Source organism: Cydia amplana, chromosome 1 (assembly GCF_948474715.1).
Source record: "Cydia amplana chromosome 1, ilCydAmpl1.1, whole genome shotgun sequence".
NCBI lineage: Eukaryota > Metazoa > Arthropoda > Insecta > Lepidoptera > Tortricidae > Cydia > Cydia amplana.
This window is the reverse complement of record NC_086069.1, coordinates 29,668,053-29,687,547: the sequence shown is the minus strand read 5'-3', so window position 1 is coordinate 29,687,547 and position 19,495 is coordinate 29,668,053. Positions and strand designations below refer to the sequence as shown.

The 19,495-nt window shown below is 38.1% G+C and overlaps 2 protein-coding genes across 9 annotated transcripts in view; one reads left to right on the top strand and one right to left on the bottom strand.

The window, feature by feature from the left end:
- LOC134652179 (CUGBP Elav-like family member 4) overlaps positions 1-19,495 on the top strand; it is an 849,854-nt gene that overhangs the window by 316,230 nt on the left and 514,129 nt on the right. The gene's annotated exons all lie outside the window — the stretch shown is intronic.
- LOC134654524 (parkin coregulated gene protein homolog) lies at positions 10,580-18,120 on the bottom strand. Its single transcript, XM_063509972.1, has 5 exons — positions 17,859-18,120; positions 16,824-17,007; positions 15,956-16,127; positions 13,156-13,305; positions 10,580-10,740 (listed from the first exon to the last, which is right to left on the bottom strand). Exons 1-5 carry the CDS (start codon positions 17,966-17,968, stop codon positions 10,580-10,582), a joined length of 777 nt encoding a protein of 258 aa, XP_063366042.1. The 5' UTR covers positions 17,969-18,120.

The window sequence follows — 19,495 nt, the reverse complement described above, 5'->3', positions numbered from 1 at the left end:
AAATCTCTCGCTCAAATTTTTCTCCCACAACACTCTATTATAACCCGTTGTAGGATCAATAGTATTATATTACGGCAACTCTCATTACCGAAGTCCCTATTATACAAAATGAATGGGGCCCGTGTACGACATAATATCAATACAGGTACAAAGCATGTATAATTAATACTGGACCGTGCCGACACCGATCATGGCGGTGACGGGAAATCGATAGAATATCACAATGACGAGCGACGTTATTAACAAAGTGTCGGTAATTGGTGCGGTTACCCTACCGGGTGCTGGATACAGTGATCTAGTAAATGATAAATAGTGTAGGTACTCTTTACGGATATGATTTCAAAACCTGAGCGCTGGTGGCCTAGCGGTAAGCGTGCGACTTGCAATCCGGAGGTCGCGGGTTCGAACCCCGGCTCGTACCAATGAGATTTTCGGAACTTATGTACGAAAAAATATCATTTGATATTTACCAGTCGCTTTTCGGTGAAGGAAAACATCGTGAGGAAACCGGACTAATCCCAATACGGGCCTAGTTTATCCTCTGGATTGGAAGGTCAGATGGCAGTCGCTTTCGTAAAAACTAGTGCCCACGCCAATTACTGGGATTAGTTGCCAAGTGGACCCCAGGCTCCCATGAGCCGTGGTAAAATGCCGGGACAACGCGAGGAAGATGGATTTCAAAAACTTAGTGAGCCTTAACATTTTAGATGAGCATTTAAAAAAAACGACAGAAAACCAGATTCTTACAAATCTGGATTTTCTTGGGTTCAGTCTACTCAGAATCGCCGCATTCTTTATCCTGCCATTAAAAAAAGATGTCCTAAAATGTCCATTTCATTACGCCACGTTTTAATGTGTTTTTTTTTTCACTTTTATGCGCGTGACGTGCGAGGAACTAAAATTTCCATAAGTACGTATACATTTTTAGACAGAATCAGAATCAGAATGCATTTATTCGTTATAACATAGGTACATTGTATAGGTCTTATAGTTCTAAAGCATAATTGCGAACGCTATGTTTTGCCGCTAGGCGTACGAATTTTTTTACCTATATTATATATAAACTAAATTAAACATGCACAATTCCAAGGTATTCATGCTCCATTAGTCAAATCAATTAAGTACAAAATTAGAATAGAAAGATAATTCACAAAAATAATTTAAAACTATAAATATTTAAGAATGTCAACAATAATATTTTTAAAGAATACTAAAATTGTCAAAGATGAAAAACGAGCTATAAATCATTATCATTCAAGAACTGCTGTACACTGTAGTAACATTTCTTGATTAGCAGTGATTTTAAAGTCTTCTTAAAATGTACAATATTTAATTCTTTTTCATTCAGTATTTTAGCATCAGGATTAAATAAGCTACTGATTCTGGGTTGGGAGAACCCAAATAAGGATCGGTGAGAATCAGGTTTTCAATATTTTTTTTTGATAACCCTCAGTGCTCAGATAAATACCGGCAATGAATGACCACTGCTAGGAATTTAAAACTTATAGTAGCAAAGTAAACATTACTTCAAATCGATATAATATCACAACATACTAGAAACACTAAACATACACTAATGGATTTTTTTTAGAGGAATGCAAAAAAAAGGTTTAAATAACTACTAATTTTGAAATTACTTTATGTGTTAACCCTTGTAATTAATCCTTTTTTTGAGTTCCTCTTAATTTGTCCATAATAAGTACTTATAATATATTTTCATTTTTACAATCACACCGTAAAGCAAGCGTTTAATCACTATTATCTCCGAAAACTATACGGCTCGGACCCCGTCATTTGTTTCCACATAAGCCGAATTAAGAGCAAGCCGTAATGGCTGTCCTTTCTTTCTTATCTCGCTGCAAAATTTGTCTAGTACGCCATAAAGTTGTCTAAAAGTGGCTCTGTGTTACACCGTAGCGAGCGTTGAGCATTTGTGACTCAGGCCAGTTCGAACGTACACTGAATCTATCTATCTAATACCTTTAAACGAGCAATTCTTGTTTATATATATATATATATATATATATATATATATATATATATTTCAGGGATCTCGGAAACGGCTCTAACGATTTCAATGAAATTTGCTATACGGGGGCGAAAAATCGATCTAGCTTGGTCTTATCTCTGGGAAATCGCGCATTTTCGAGTTTTTATATGTTTTCCGAGCGAAGCTCGGTCACCCAGATATTTATTATAAACTGAAATGTAACTTGGTGTTATAAATAAATAACGTCGCGATTCGGGAAATGAATTATTGATCCACTAGATATGAAATAGTAAAGATAAGTGACGTTCTACGGTAAAAGGTACCTTATGGTGGCTGGAGCTTACGCTATTATTAACGCTGCTCCAATATTCAGACGGGGCAATGGTACCTTTTGCCGTGGATAAAAAAAGATAAAAAAGATAAAAGATAGTTTATTCAAGTAGGCATAATTACAATGCGCTTATGAACGTCAAATAAAGCTAGGTAGACCGGCTCCAACCCTACACCTCTGCCCCGAGAAGATTTAAATCCCCCCTCAATTGGAGGAGGGTATCCCATTATGGGACCGGCAACAAACTCGGCGGGACACATCTTTTCAAAAATAATTACAACGTCACATATCTTTACTATTTCATATCTAGTGAATCTCTTATACGTTTTCCGAATCGCGCCGTAAGATATTTGTATTTGAAATAGAGGTCAAAAATAATTATATTAAAGAATCTATCTATCTAATACCTAATACGAGCAATTCTTGTTTATTTATATATTTATTTATATATATATTTCGGGGATCTCGGAAACAGCTCTAACAATTTCGATGAAATTTGCTATATGGGGGTTTTCGGGGGCGAAAAATCGATCTAGCTAGGTCTTATCTCTAGGAAAACGCGCATTTCCAAGTTATTATATGTTTTCTTAGCGAAGCTCGGTCACCCAGATATTAACTGATTAAGCTCTCCAGTGGTGAAGACCGGATTGCTTTCAAAGTTGTGGTTATTTGATTGAATTGATTTAGTTAAGGTAACAGTCCATTTCCAACCGCAGCTGCACTACTGTTCATTTTACTATGGAAATTGACAGTAACAGCGACGCGTCCAGTACCAGTAGTGCAGCTGCGATCAGAAATGGAATGTTACCCTTAGGGTGCGTCTCGTCCGAGCTATTACATACAATCAATGTACAGACAAGTAAGATGAAATGCTGGGGAAATGCATGATAACTACATAATACGATTCAAATATTATTATGATTTCGTAGGTTCCAATTGGCAGGTATTTAAATCAATTTATTATTATACCTATTAATAAAAGTTTTCACAATCATCATTTACACCCATAAAACGCCTATATATGTAATTTAGCTACGTTATAGGTATTAAGTTCGACATCGACACCCGCGTTCTCATTGCATTCCAGCAGTAAGTAACTTGTATGGAATAGCAGTTAAGGTGCAGTTACAGTTCTGTGTAATATTCGGTATTTTAGTGGCAACCAAGTACCTCCAAAATACACGCTGCATCCATTTATCTCCTCTGCTACATTGGCCTTAGTCGTACTTAAGTTGTTTAATTAGACCTAAACTTAACGAGCTATATAGAAAAAAAAGTGTACATTCCATAAGTTATAATTGAATCTCATCATCAAGTTTTTAGCCTTCGGTCGCCCACTGCTGAGCATAGGCCTCTCTTCTTGTATGCCACTTGTCCCGGTCCTGTGGTAGTTTCATCCAAAAGTGCCCCGCGATACCTACTTCGAACGTCATCCACCCAACGAGCCAACGGACGCCAGGCGCTTCTTTCATCCGTAAGCGGCCACCAATCCGTCAACATTTTGGTCCACCTGCCATCACTCTGCCTAGCAACATGTCCCGCCCAACTCCACTTAAGCTTGGCAATGACGTCACCCACGTCCCGCACCTTGGTGCGGCGTCGGATCTCGACATCTTGAATCTATTCATAAATATGTATAGGTACATACAAAACACTAAGCGCCACGTGCACCATCACTATCCCACTGACCCGGGGTTAACGATTAAACCGTTAACCCAGTATCAAATTGCACTGGTAACCATGGTAACTCCAGGTTTAACCGGTTAACCCAGGGTTAGTGAATGGTGCAAGTGCCCCTAACGGAGGTAAAAGTATTGACTGAGTATACTTAGGTTAACTTTACTTCTCTCCAGCAAATATTATTGAAGCGAAATAAATTGAGTATAAATACTTCTAAAGCAATAACATTATTGGATAACGTTTGAGATAAATCCTATTGAGTTCTATTTCCGACTTTAGTACAAATACTAAACAATTAATAACCACCACTGAAATAGAGTAACATTAAAAAGCACTGGAACTTAGCTAATGGAAGAACGTCTTAAGTGACACGCTGTTTCCAGAAGTGTCCGCCATTTTGTGATATTCACGTAACAAAATGGTGGACAGAAAAATGGTGGCGATTAATAAGCGGTAATGGGTATTCTTCGTTATTACGAGTTCATTTACGTTGGAGCTGAAAATAAAGACGAGTGAAATAGTGGATTATTGATTAAATGCATTGTGCATTGGGCTTCCTGGAGTTGTTTATGGAAAAATGTAACGTTTCGCAAAAAAACAACAGGTAGGTAAAGTTCTTTTTATTAAGATATTTTTATTACCGAATTAAAAATACAGTTATATTCATGTTTTTGGGTCAGTTTTATTTGAAGCCTTACGGAAAACTAAATTTAACTAGTGAAAACGCGTTTTCACTAAAAACGTGTTTTGCGGTAATAAATGTAGGAATTAAGAGAAACGATACAACGATCACTAAATTAACGCTTATTTTAAATGTGAATGAGAGTTTAAAATGGTATTGTACCTACCTCTAGCATAAAACAGGGACAGGTACCGTTCAAACAGGTCAAAACTATACCCCAGGCCCCACAACACAGGCATCCAAAATCAGCTCGCACCAGTCGGTTTCCGACAAATCCACAGATATATAAATATGAATACAGCAGGATTGTATTATCGGGCGGGTGCAGGCGCTCCGCCGACACCTTTTTAGTCGCCGAACATTTATAACGGGGGTGGCGCCATGATCTAAAGCCTACTGAAGCGACATTGTTTGGATACAAAAACAAAAAAAAAAACAAGGTTTGAACACATTGGGAATTTCGTCTTGGTTAACCCTTCGTATGTCTAAGTACTCGAAGAGAGGCATAGGCTTTTCTTCCAGTACTTAGACATACTGAGCATAGGCTCAGCAGTGGGCAATAAAAGGCTGATATGATGATGATGAGGGTGTCTAAGTACTGATCAGTGCGATTGAATTTAAACCTATTGTATTAAACAATGGAGAATGAATTTTCTTTCCATAGGCAAGTAATACTCATCGAGACAATTCTAACAACCCCAAGTACAATTAATTAGGTTGCGTTTTTTTTATCACAGAGTTCCAATGGCCACCTCCTAAGAGACCATTAATTTAGATCAGCTCGATGGTACCATAATAATTTGCATTGTCACCCAACTTACAATGTATGCAAATTTTCAGCTTCATTGCCGACCGGGAAGTGGATCAAATTTAACTTGCAAAATTTGATTATTTATTTTATTTTTTATTTATTTAGAAGTTTAATTCAGGCAACAAGGCCCATATTACAAATACCTTACAGACTAACATACATATGTATTTTATAAACTTAAAACTAAACACTAGTTATTTAGTCGACAAAACGGCGTGGCTCCGTTGCATCGGCTGCTCCTGTGTCGGATTCGGTAGTTTGCCCCGGAACCTCCGAAACACGACACCCTTCGGCCAGAAGTCGGCGCACTCGATGGTTCCCTGCAGCGGTCGCGGCACGCGCACCACAAAAGAGTGGAAGTGCACGTAGTGGCGCGATCGAAGCTGGAACACCCTGAGCGTGTAACCGGTCTTCTGGTGTACATACTCCACCACTTCAGCAGCCGTGGCGGTGTAATGCAAGCGCGATACGTACAGCGCCTTACTCAGTGTAGCAATCCGCAAGCCAGAATTAGCCGGTTCGGCGGTACCACACTGAGTCTTACGAGGCGCCGTGCGCGCCTTCTTCTTTCTTGATACCAGCGTGAAATCCTCCTCATCCACACTGGCAACAGGGAGCTTCTCCTTGGGAGCCGCTCTCTCTTCAGTACCCTTTACAGGTACACTAACCCGGACACATGCACATGGACACATGATTACAGAGAGACATGCAGATAACGGGACAGTTGAAACTAAATAAAAGCAACAAAAAAACTCTGGAATTCGCCATTTTGAAGTAGGTAGTAAATCAAAAAACATTTTCCAATTGTGTATCACTTCTAGAACCTTGTAGTACTCCAGTGACTTCAGGAAGCGAATAATTTATCTTAGAAGCAATCAAGACGGTAATTTTCGTGACGAGTGCACGGAACTATTTTAAGGTTCATTTAAAAGGAAATCAGTTTCATTGTTTAAATTAAAAGTCAAAAAGTAAATTTGCTGTTAAGAAAATCTTGAAATAATAATAGCAATTGTCACCTTGGCTAGGCCGCCTGTATGTTTAATAAAGGTCATAAATATTTATTTGTACTCTTTTGCATTACATTCAGATTACAACTAGCACGAAATAACTCTATTCCAAATATTCCAACCTATTTTCCTGCCAATGTCAGTTTGAATTGCAATAACACCTACTGCGTTTGACTCCCGATTGCCTAGTTTTCATCACCAACTTAATTACAACCTGTATATAGTGCACAGTATACGTACAGTATAATATCGTGCGCCGTTTGTTTGCTGACAAAGCTTTGGCGTGACCCGAACAGTGTACTGATTCGAACAGCACATCGTAACCTGTCAAATCCCACGATGTGACGTCACCATAAGCGTTGCGGCTCATATATGAGCCGTGGGAGCTGACGAGTTCGTTATCCAAGTAAACAATGACTTTTTAAGAAGTATAAACATAATAAACTAGTTTGTTTTATTGGAAACTTTAATGAATGAAACTTAAAACCTTTAACACGTGGCCAAGCTTTTCAATGGTCCAGTGGAGTTGCCGTAGTGCCCCTAAGAAAAACTGTGAAGTTATGTGGCAAGTTCTAATATATCAAAACACGTCTTTATTTTATGTATCGCATGCGCATTTTAGCATTAGCTAGTATTACTTTGAGTAACTTTAAGGTTAGGTGACGTAAGAGAAACTATATGGAGTAATGTAGACGGTTACGGCTTTCATTGATCCAACTTTGTAATAAATAACACCTGACCTACTGTTCCAGTCTCCCAACTGCGGCTGAGGTCAGTCAATATTTAGATGAACCAGAGTGAAGCAATTTACAATCTGTGAAGCAGAATTATTAACGTTTCTGTACAGGGATTTATACGTGCAGGATCCCTTAGTATTGGGGCCAATTCGAATATCCGGCCATGCGATTTTGTCGGCAAAGGGATTGTAGATTAGTTTCCCGATATGAGTTTAGTATTGGACAGTGAATGGGAGTGATGTAAGTTTGTAGATGTAGGATAGGCATGGCGTGTATAATGGTATACCCAACTGCAAAATTGTATGGTCACTTTATAAATAATATAAATATTAAATAAATATGTGAATATTAAACAAATCAACCTTAATAGTCCCACAAGAAGCTCAATGAGGCTCGTGTTGTAGGGACGATGATTGTATTGTAGATACATAGAAAATAAACATCCATTTAAACCAGAAAATACACACAAACTATTATGATTATGATTATGATTCGAACCCAGGACCCGCTTCGGAGGCAGTTTCACTAGTGACGAGGCCAGGAGGCCGTGGAATTGAATAAGTTGATTCGTAATGTGCCCATGCAATTTTGCAGCTTGCTGTACAGCATGGCCTCGCCACGAGCTGTATTTTGGCCCGGGATAGGATAGTTTTTTTATTATTATTATTTTAAACGTTATTATTTTACATAATTGTTGAAATAAATAAAAGTTAATTTCTCACTTTTTTTTTAGTTTGTGTCAATAATTTTATTTTACGTTAAACAAAAAATCTTACTGTTAACACATTTAACTAAATTTCTTGTCTCTGCTTATGATTTACAAAGCCTTAGCCCGTTTCTACACTTGTAAGTTTTACTTACGTAAGTAGGGACAAAGCTATTTGTTAGAATGAGATAACGATATTCATCTCTCATTCTCTAGTATAGCTGTGTCCCTACTTACGTAAGTAAAACTTACAAGTGTAGAAACGGGCTTAATACTACATACTACGCTACCTTGACATATTATTTAAACCAAATTCAATTTAACCGAATACACTTAGCTTCGCTCACTCAACAAGCGACAGGCAACATGCAATAACAACCGTAATATTGCTTAGAGTTTAAGAGCAATTTTCTGGCGCAATGGCTGCTGCAATATTGGCAAAGGGTCCCGTATGAGATACGTGACACAAGATGGAGTCGTGCCCGTTTGGCGCTTGCTCGATTCGTCACCGAGAAAATGTCTGAAGAATTTCCTGTTACCAAGGACGTAACGTAACGATATTCTGAAAAAAAGTGTACCACTTTTATTTTACTAGCTTCTGGGTAAATTAACGGCTCAAAACACGACGAATATTGATTGCAAAACCAAAGAATATAATACTCACTAGGATTGAAATACAGAAAAAAATTGTGTCCACAGAGTTTCATATAAATTTCGAGTGTCAGTTTTGTGACAATCTATACAATATATATGTGAAAAGTGTTTTAATCGATAGTCAGATAGTGTTAGTTGGTTTTAGTTGATAGTGGTTCTACGTAGGTAAAAACCAAATGGCTTAGATATGGTTAATATAAAACAAATTGTGTAAAAATATTTTCCATAGTGTAACAGCCTGATTCGAACTTTAATATACGTCAATAATTAGCTTTATACACTTGCTAGCTTAGATACGTCACTTTTGACACTTATATATTATATCCGATCGATATCGTAACTAGAGCTAATTTTTGACGTATATTAAAGTTCGAATCAGGCCGTATATGTCCAGAGGAAAACGGGGACTACGTCTATATGAAGAAGCCGTCCTCCACTATCCTCTTAAGGACAAAAGCTTTCTATATGAAAAATTTACTTATTCTAAATAATTATACAAACACGAATCGACTTTAACCGAATGAGATCCAGCCCAAGACAGTATGAGCGGTTTGATTTCCGTCGGTCTTTAAGATACAGCGTTGGAGGAAATAATAAACTTATTTATTTCCCAGTCTTTTGTTGCTTATAAATGTCTGGGAAATATCGGGAAATATTGATACAGCTTAAAAAATAGTTGAACGCTGTTTCAAGCGAAATAAACCTAAATGTTTTAATTAGCGCCACTTGTCCCATTCCACTAACCCGGGGTTAACCGGTTAAACCTGGAGTTAGTATGGTTACCAGTACAATTTGGCATTGGGTTTAATCGCTTAACCCCGGGTTAGTGGGATGGTGCAAGTGGCCCTTTCCCTCTTTTCCGTGTATGAGCGATTTTTAGTCACCGTTTTGATTTGTTTTTTTCGGGAGGAATTTTTTGTTCTATAGGTAGGTACAGCACAACCGAGTTTTGAACTGATTTTGACCACAAGCAATCACAAGACACTTATGAAAAATTTATTTGTTGTTTTATAAATAAGTATGTAAAGTGAAAATAAAATCCATTGTAATAGTCACGAACAATTTATTAACAAAACAATATTGTATAAAGTACAAAATACAAACATGGCTAAAACGAACAAGGCAAAACTTAACAATACTACTACCTTATAATTATAACGAATCAGTCACTATAAATATTGCTTTAGCGTCTGTATTTCCAGCGAACATACTAATAATAATAGATAGACATTTGAGTCTTGAGACTCTTGAGTGCAATCATGAGTCATGATTCATGACTCAATAGTCGGTAATTAGAAATTATTAAAGCTACAATTAATTTATGACAATGCTACAAAGATCAATTTAAGTCAATGTGAAATTGCGAAATATCCAAATGATTATGAAATTCACGAGTCATTTATTCTACATTCACATGACAGCATCAAAAGCGTAGTCCTAGAACAATGAAACGTATGACATATTACTGAATAATCAGTATACCTTAAGTGTCATGCTGTAAAACTACTTAAAAACTACGTGCATATTAAATAATATTGCTACTTCGAGTATTTTGTTTCTTTAAGATTTTATCAACATATCCGCTTCATTTCCTTCGGTGTATCATTCCGCTACAGGAAACAATTTTAGCTGATAATGCTTCTGAGTGAATTTTAGCTGAGCTGTCCCAAAGACAATTGGAAATTAAGTCTAAGACTTGTTAAGCTTCTTCTACCTGTCAGTCCAAAGATGCGCGTGACAGCACTTTAAAAACTAGCATTAGTCAAGACTTTTCCTTTAAGTCTTCTGCTTCTAAGACTCTAATAAGGGTAAGTTCTTAACACATTGAGCGGCGGGTTCTCTGTACGTAGTCGCTTTCCTCTGCAAAGCGGGAAAACACTGGGATTGGCTACAAGCGTAGCGCTACGAAAATGTTGGCAGTGAATGTGTTAGCGCACGACCGACGTTAGAACTGACAGTGCGTCTAGATCACGTCCAACCTCTAGTTAAGCACACACGACTCGTAAGTGGGTATCATATACTTGATGTTGATGAAGGCATCGGGGCCCCCGTAGCGCTCCAGGATCTGCAGGGTCTCCTCGATGAGGTCCCCGACGTTCTCGCCGCGGGACGTGCTGTGGTCGATCCCTGACCCTAAGTTACCTGGGGACAAATTTACAGGGTGCAGGGTGTAGGCTGTACTCCTCAAACTGACCAACATTTGTTCAGCAACTTTTAAAGATTATGATTTCTTTAAACTTCCTTGTTTTCATACAAAATAAATATTGCCTTCAATGTACGCTGACATCAGTGTGTTTGACGTTGCTTGTCAGTCTTGTCACGCTTTAAACATAACAAAATTTGCAGTACATTGCGTCTTAGAATAAACTTTAAAGTGTAATAAAAATCAAAACATGAGTTATTTTCAAAAGTTGCTGAACAAATGTTGGTCAGTTTGAGGAGTACAGCCTTTAGTTTAATTTATTGCTCCTGTTACAAGAAGCACCCCGTATATAAATAAATGAAAAAACCTTGATATCACGATCCTCCAAAGCACGGAAAAGTCGAGATGAGTTTTGTTTTATTAGGTTAGAATCACCAACACATCACTGCATATTGCCAATCAATGCAAATTTTGTTAACACTTGTCCAAGACGCCAATTCCAAGTTACAATGAGACATCAAAATTATATCTACTTAAATGTCTGTCGCCCCTGTGTCTCGCAATACACTTAGGTACGGACAGGTAGCACAAGCAGAATGCTTTCGCGACTGACATCACTAACATTTTAAGTTTGTCATAAATGAAACAGGCCAATTCGAATGACATCAGAATGAAATCTGGCTGATGTCATTATCGTGCATTTCTTGTCCGTACATTTGTTGGCGCGGGTGAGATTCACCATAGCTAAATAACATAAATTCTGATATCAGAGCACATTCGAAATGGCATGTAAGTTGGAATCGGCTTCTTATTGACTATATCATGGAGCTACGTCGATTTGTTTAAGACTGTCCCGTAATATTAAATTTATTTATTTAAATATACTTTGCAGAGGGCACATACTCACCCTTTACAGCCTATGACAAAATGTATTAAAACATCACGGAGACTTGTTAATTAAATTAAGTCCAGTAACGCAGTTTTGTGAGCCCCACAAACTTCCTGCGTACACGGAGTGGATGCTAATTCGATTATATCTCCGATAGAGCGCACTAACAGGCATGTTGTAAAATTGATCGGGCAAAAATTAAACGTTAGGCGCACGAGGTTGCCGGTTGGAGAGATAATTGGTAGTTTAAGTAATTTAATTTAGTTCTAAGTCCCTGTGAGGTTGTACGGTTAATAAACGATGGTTAGGGCTTGACAGTATAGTAAGAATATCGCCTAATGGATTAAGCCCGTCACAGACGGACCGATAATAACGACCGATCGGCAGATATAGTACTCTACCTGTGGAAACTTGTAATTGACTCACTGTTTCTGATTATTATTACTCTAGCTGTAAGATTTCCTAACAAATAAAATAATTATTTTATTTACTGACTAAAAACAGTTTTAATGTTTCTTTTTTTTTTGTTCCAGGTAAGACAAGCAGTATATTGTCACAGAGCACTGACATCAAACCGATATTGGAATCATATCAGTTAGCTGTCATTCACGCGAGCGTCTAATTCATGTACGGACAAGTTAGAGTGAATTGAACGCGCAAATAACAGCGAACCGATATGATTCTAATATTCGGTGGTTAGAAATACCTATATGGTCAAAATACCAAATATAGGTACTGAAAAGTTTACCTAATTTACCTGTATTAAAAAAAAACAGAGAATTTAGGTTCATTTACCGTTTGTAATAATGCAATTTATAAGCAATATTTTACATTAAATAGGTTCCGTGAAAATAAACCAAAAACACCGTACCCCAAAAAGTTCCAACGAACGAGGTGTCAATTCGCGGTCGTGCAATTAATCTGAAGCGTGACAAGTCTATTAAAACCTGGAAACAATATACCGATGTGTCGATTATATCGCTTGATTGATGGACGACAAATGAAGGGAGAAGGGTACGGTTTAAGATAGGGCTTTAAAGCAGAGATTAAATGATTTTTAACTGCTTTTTCTAGAGATAATCCTATAAACACAAAGCAACCTTAGCGAATTTTCTTTTGTTTTCTGTGTGTTAAATGCGAGCGTAGATTTCTTTGGGAGGATGCGGTTTAAAATGGTTTACTTTTACGAAAGGTACTTATTTTGGGCTTTTCGGATTTCTCCAGAAGCGCCTATCTGATAACGAGCAAGAAGGAAGAGGTTCTGTATTCGATTGTGGCTATTTATGTATGTTCACTGACTATTCAGAGCCCCGTGGTCCGATTTAAAAGAAAAACAAATAATCCGCTGTGCACTTTACTTTTCAAAAATCTATGATGATTTATTTCGACTATTTTAGCCAATATTATATAGATTCAAAAATTTAACTTCTTAGGTTTTTGTTATATATTTTTATAATAAATAATATATATTATAAGCTTAAATACCTTATTTTTGGAATGTAAGGTTATAGGTGAAACTACTTACTGTTTCTGTCTTTAAACAGGTTCAGAACAGGCAGTATCTGTCTGTAATATGGCACAAACGCTTCGCCCACTCTGTCCGATCCGGTGACGATCATCTGGATACATTTCAGCGTATGACATATCACGTTTGGCCTCTTGGTCGATAAGGCATCTGAAAAAATAAGTGACATTTAGATGGAAGTTGAAAATTAAATTATGACTATCGTCAGTTGAAAATAGATGTCATATAATAAGGATAATAATGACAAAAGAGTTGAGCCTGCTATTGCTGAAGACACTGGTTTAAATGCGATGCCAATGGAGGTATTAATAATAATTAACTTTAGTATACACATAATATATCATCATCATCATCATCATCATCATCATGTGTATACTAAAGTTAATTATTATTAATACCTCCATTGGCATCTATTACAACATAATTAGGTACATAGTTTATTTGTGTTTCTACATTTAAATAATGCAAATCTAAAAATTATGAAAAAGAGATACAAATACTCTTTATTGCACGCCGTGCACACCTCAATACAGAAAACAATTAAACGATTACAGCAAGTACAGGTGAATAGCAGGTTCATCGTCTAGGTTTAGTTTTGTATATTTTCTATTGGCTATGCTCATTTTGTTTCCATATTTAGGGTTCCGTACCCAAAGGGTAAAAACGGAACCCTATTACTAAGACTCCGCTGTCCGCTGTCTGTCACCAGGCTGTATCTCACGAACCGTGATAGCTAGACAGTAGAAATTTTCACAGATGATGTATTTCTGTTGCCGCTATAACAACAAATACTAAAAACAGAATAAAATAAAGATTTAAGTGGGGCTCCCATACAACAAACGTGATTTTTGACCGAAGTTAAGCAACGTCGGACGGGGTCAGTACTTGGATGGGTGACCGTTTTTTTGCTTGTTTTACTCTATTTTTTGTTGATGGTGCGGAACCCTCCGTGCGCGAGTCCGACTCGCACTTGACCGGTTTTTTAAAAGTATCACCTTAATTATAAGCGTCACAGTATCAAATCAGTTGCCATTCCATTCCATTGCTCCAAAAACTATTGAATCTTGTATAAGAGGTTATACAAGATTCAATAGTTTTTGGAGCAATGGAATGGAATGGCAACTGATTTGATACTGTGACGCTTATAATTAAGGTGATACTTTTAAAGGTGTTTTATTAAGGTAAATGAGGATTTACCTTAATAAAACACCTAATTATTTCAAATTTTTCAGAAGCGAGGTAAAAGTGATAACATAATAAAAGATATTAGTGAATGAAAAAGGGTACAAGCTCGAGTAGCTCAGGTGAAACCTTACACTTCGCGAGACTTGTACCCCCCTTTTCACAAGAGCCACAGAATATTACCTAAACAATGATCATCTAAACGAAGACTAAGAAAACCAGGCTTATTGTGTATCCGTTCAGCTCACTCTTCAGCCACTTTGTTTTTAATCTGTAACTCGATACTATAAAACGGGGGTAGGATAGAAATTGCGCAGTTTCTCGTACCTTCACTAACGGCTGAGTTATTCACGAAATAAACTATGGGTACGCTGTGACAACCAGTCAATGTGTAAACTATAGTTGGGTATTTATTTAAAACCATAAACGTAATTAATAACAAACTTTTCGAAATTTCACAAAATGGCGGAACCATAGATTTGTTCAATAATAAAAACATGGGGTCTATTTATATTGGTTATGTACAAATAGAAGCAGATTTACGAATTCAGTCGATCGGTATTTTGTTGCTTCGATCAAGTTGTTTTTAACATTGCCCGTGAAACTGGATATCCTATTTAGATATTTAACTTATGGAGTATTCATTTCAGTCTGAGGTAGCTGTTGATTAACGTTTAAGGGCCACCCCACATTTAGCGTCTTTCGAGCGTCAGCGTCTACAATTCTATGGCCGCTGCTCGACGCAACGTCGATGCAACTGCGCAGCGACGTCATTTTCCATAGCGCTGACCAGACGCCGGCAGACGCCGACGCTCGAAAGACGCTAGATGTGGGGTGGCCCTAAATAAAACACTATAAGGCCCACTAACCCAGGGTTAAGCGGTTAAACCGTTAATCTAGTGTCAAATTGTACTGGTAACTATGGTAACTCCATGTTTAACCGGTTAACCTCGGGTTAGTGGAACAGTGCAAGTGGGCGTAATGGAATTTACGAACGGATCTGATCCAGGACAATGCAAGTTCGTTCGTTTTTAGGGTTCGTACCCAAAGGGCAAAAACGGGACCCGATTACTAAGACTGCGCTGTCCGTCTGTCTGACTATCTGTCTGTCCGTCCGTTTGTCCGTCTGTCTGTCTGTCACCAGGCTGTAACTCATGACACGTGGTAGCTATACTAATGAAATTTTTACAGATTGTGTATTTCTGTTGCCGCTATAACATCAAATACTAAAAACAAAATAAAATAAATATTTAAGTGGGGCTCCCATACAACAAAAGTAAATGTTTGCCGTTTATTGCGTAATGGTACGGAACCCTTCGTGCGCGAGTCCTCGCTCCTGACCGGTTTTTTAAAGAATCAAGAGCTGAGTACCTAATATCCATCTGACTACTCCTAAATTCTTCAGGTAAAAACGAGCGTGTTCATCAACGAAATTAATTATTTCTCTTTCTATCTCTTTCCCTTTCCGTCTCATCATAGACATGACTCACTTTTGATAGGTATGATGAGCTGCGGCACGACAGGCAGGATCTTGTAGGAGCCCTGGAGACCAGGTCGTTGATCCCGTTCTCTTTCTCTCTCTCTCTCTCTCTCTCTCTCATCATGAAGAGACACTCACTTTTGATAGGTATGATGAGCTGCGGCACGACAGGCAGGATCTTGTAGGAGCCCTTGGAGACCAGGTCGTTGATCCCGGTCTCCACGATGAAGCTGAACGGGTAATCTGCCTCCACGAGGCCGTCGAAGAACATAGGGAGGTAGTGGTGGAAGTCCAGCTTCTCAATCGGAACCTGTCATAGACGTATATATATTTCAGGACTGGCCTTACGGGCAATAAGAATGGGGCATGAATGGAGCCAGTACAGCGGTGTGACACTGCTACAACGCGATTTGTTGGTGATTTCGTATAACGCGCGCGTGGCCGCGATTGTTCGAATTCGTGAGTGACACCGCTGAACTAGTATAATTTTTAGTGCACGTAAGGCCAGTCCTGAGATATAAGTCAATGGAACCTGTATATTTAATCATAATATTTATTAAACCATGAAAATTTTGTTTCAAAACAGCGAAATCTGTTAACTTGAACTTTTTAGATTTAAAAAATACACGAATCAAGCCTCATCAGTTCAAAAGAATCTGTATAAGAAAAAAATACAAAGAGATGATGCTATAGGGTGGTCATTTTTGCCAAGAATACCCTATAAAAGGTTAAAACCTAGGTTCCTACCATTCGTAAACTAAACTCGATGGTGACCGGGATCTCCCCCCGGGCGTAGCACTTCCTGAACATGGACTGCTTGATCGGCTTCGGGTCGAACTCTGAGGGCCTACCGCGACCCACGTTTGATATGTTGTCTTTGTCGCACTTGTAAATTCGTACGTAAGTGTAACAGGGAGGCAACACGTCGAATGTGGTTCGCGGTAAGCCCTCTGCAATTCTACAGCGGAATCGCGACGGAACAGTGTACTAATGTGCTATTTCTCACCTTCCAATTCAGCCGTTTCCCACTGCTCGTAAACTCAATGGTGACCGGGAACTCCCCCCGGGCGTAGCACTTCCTGAACATGGACTGCTTGCCCAGCGGCTTTGGGTCGAAGACTCCACACTTCTTGGGCGGAATCACTCGGGTGTTCTTCTGCATGGCTTGTATGGTGAAGGCTGGGACGAGCCTGTTGGTATACGAGATTTTATAACAATCATAGATAAAAATAAGTTAGTGGCTAAAATTAAATTTTTTACCGTTGACTGTACTTACCACAGGCAACTAATACTCATTGAGACAATTCACAAAACCCCAAACGCCACCTCCTGTCTCCACCATCAGATCAGTTCGATGGTACCACTTATTGAAAGTGACCAATCCCTCCAACGGCGGAGGCCGGAACCGAATAGCGATTTCAGCTTACGCGGCTATCGCCTTTGACCTAGGCTCAAAGGCTACTCCATCGCGGCCATTGAGGTATATAACAAGAGACGACATCTCGAACAAAATGTTTGCGCACCTCAGAGAAGTGCATGCATGCATGCGAAGCCGAAAATTGTTAATAAAGACGCCACGAGTATTTTTTGACTCAGTTAAACAACGTTGCATACAATACTTTTTCTATGACCAAACATTTACTTTGAAAACTAAATAATAGTAAATCAACAGTTATTCCATTGCTTACCGGTGAAATGTTATTCCATCCCTTTTATTATATTTTCTTGTGCTATTGTTGCAACTTTTTAACACGCACGAAGGCATTTTTTAATTTTTTTATTTTCTGTACATGTGTGGCATCTCGTCAGTGGTCGGTGACGTACTAAAAGCAAAGAAGTGCATGCACTTCTCTGAGGTGCGGAAACATTTTGTTCGAGATGTCGTCTCTTGTATATACCTCAATGATCGCGGCGGTATCCGACCCAATTTCTCGAGTATACGAGTAGGTATTATAAGCAGAGTTAAAAATATTAAAAAAAAACATACATAGTTTGATTTGTTGCCAAAGTTCTACAAAATATGCTAATATTGCATAAATACCTCGGTTTCTTCGTCTTCGCCCCATAAGGATAGTTAGGACTGGGCTTCTTCAACGAATGTCGGAAATCCTTCCCGCAATTCTCGGGCACACAAACGGGCATCAACACCATGTTGTCTGTCTACAAGAACATGATACAGCAAATCCAATAATATCGATCTAAAATGTTGACACGAGTAATAAAATAAGAAAGTAAATTTGCTCTCGGCCGGGCCTCTGATTGTTTGTTTTGGAAGGTGATCGTTGCCTAGCAACCGTATCGATTGACGCCGGTAGCGACGCGGGCGGTGTGCGAGCGAATGATGGGAGCGTACGGGGAGGTTGTATAGGCGGCCGCGAGCGGTTTTTAATATTTAAATATTTTTAATGCATAATTTGCTTAAATAACTTAACACACATGATTAAGAAAAGTAAGCAAACGCGCATATATAGTAGCGGCATAATGAAAATTGAGAATCTTGTATGAAAGAGGCTACGAAACGCGTAACCGGCCAGTTCTTGGAGACTTATCCAAGAAGGTTATGTCATGTCTATGACTATATCATAGAGCAACAATACTAATATTTATTTATTATTATTTATAATCAGCGTTATCAAATAGATGAAGTAATAAAATGTCCATTTTAGTGCGGCGAGTAAATAGAAGATCCATTTATCTAATGGCATGAAGTAATAAAATGGACGTGCGGCGAGTAAATAGAAGATCCATTTATCTAATGGCGAAAATATACAGGTAAGTCGTAGTAATGTATATGTGCCAAGATTTCTCTTTGTAAATATCCTTATGTTTCTAGATTTCCAAGCAGGTTTGTGATGTTTTTCTTTCACGATTTTCACACATTACCTACTTATTATTTACTATTTTATCAAGTGGGGTAGTTTGAAAAACTCGCAGCTAGAAGATGTCGATGGCCATAAATGTGAAAAAAAAGATGTCCATGGGCGGCGGTAATTGCTTACCATCAGGTGATCCGTCTGCTCGTTTGCCTCCTATCTTTAATTTTTGTCTTCGTTTTATTCAATGAATATGCGGATACATTAGTGAGTCATTTTAACTATTGCCACCTATAATAACTTGGTACATACTATGGTAAAAAATATTCTAGCACAAATATAGTTTTTACACGAATTCATAATACATGTACTACAATGCGATATGCGCCCCAACAATACTCCGTATGTTTTCACCGAGACCGGTTCGCGCCACAGAATTATATTAGCGATGGGGAATTTTATTACATTTTAATATAAGGTATTTTCGCAATATCTCTGACGAAAAATCTCCTGAATTTTGATCGGTAGCTATGTACTTGAAGTTTTTATGTCGAACACGAAAACAAGTTTGATATATTTTTTGGATAAAAGTTTGGAATGTTCGGATCAAATTAAAAAGTGACCGGAATTTTGTACCCGGTATCATACTTGGGAAATGCTAATACAGTAATGTTATTCATTAACTTTTCGTATTTTTTATCTTTTGCTGTGGGCATATAAGATAGGGAGACTGCTATAAGTAGTTATAAGAGTGGCCACTATGTACTAGTAATGGTCCACTCTTTACAATAAGACTTCACTTGGCTTATTGTTTCTTTCTGATTTGTTAGAAATGGCCAATTACTGTGTAGTGGCCAATAACTAT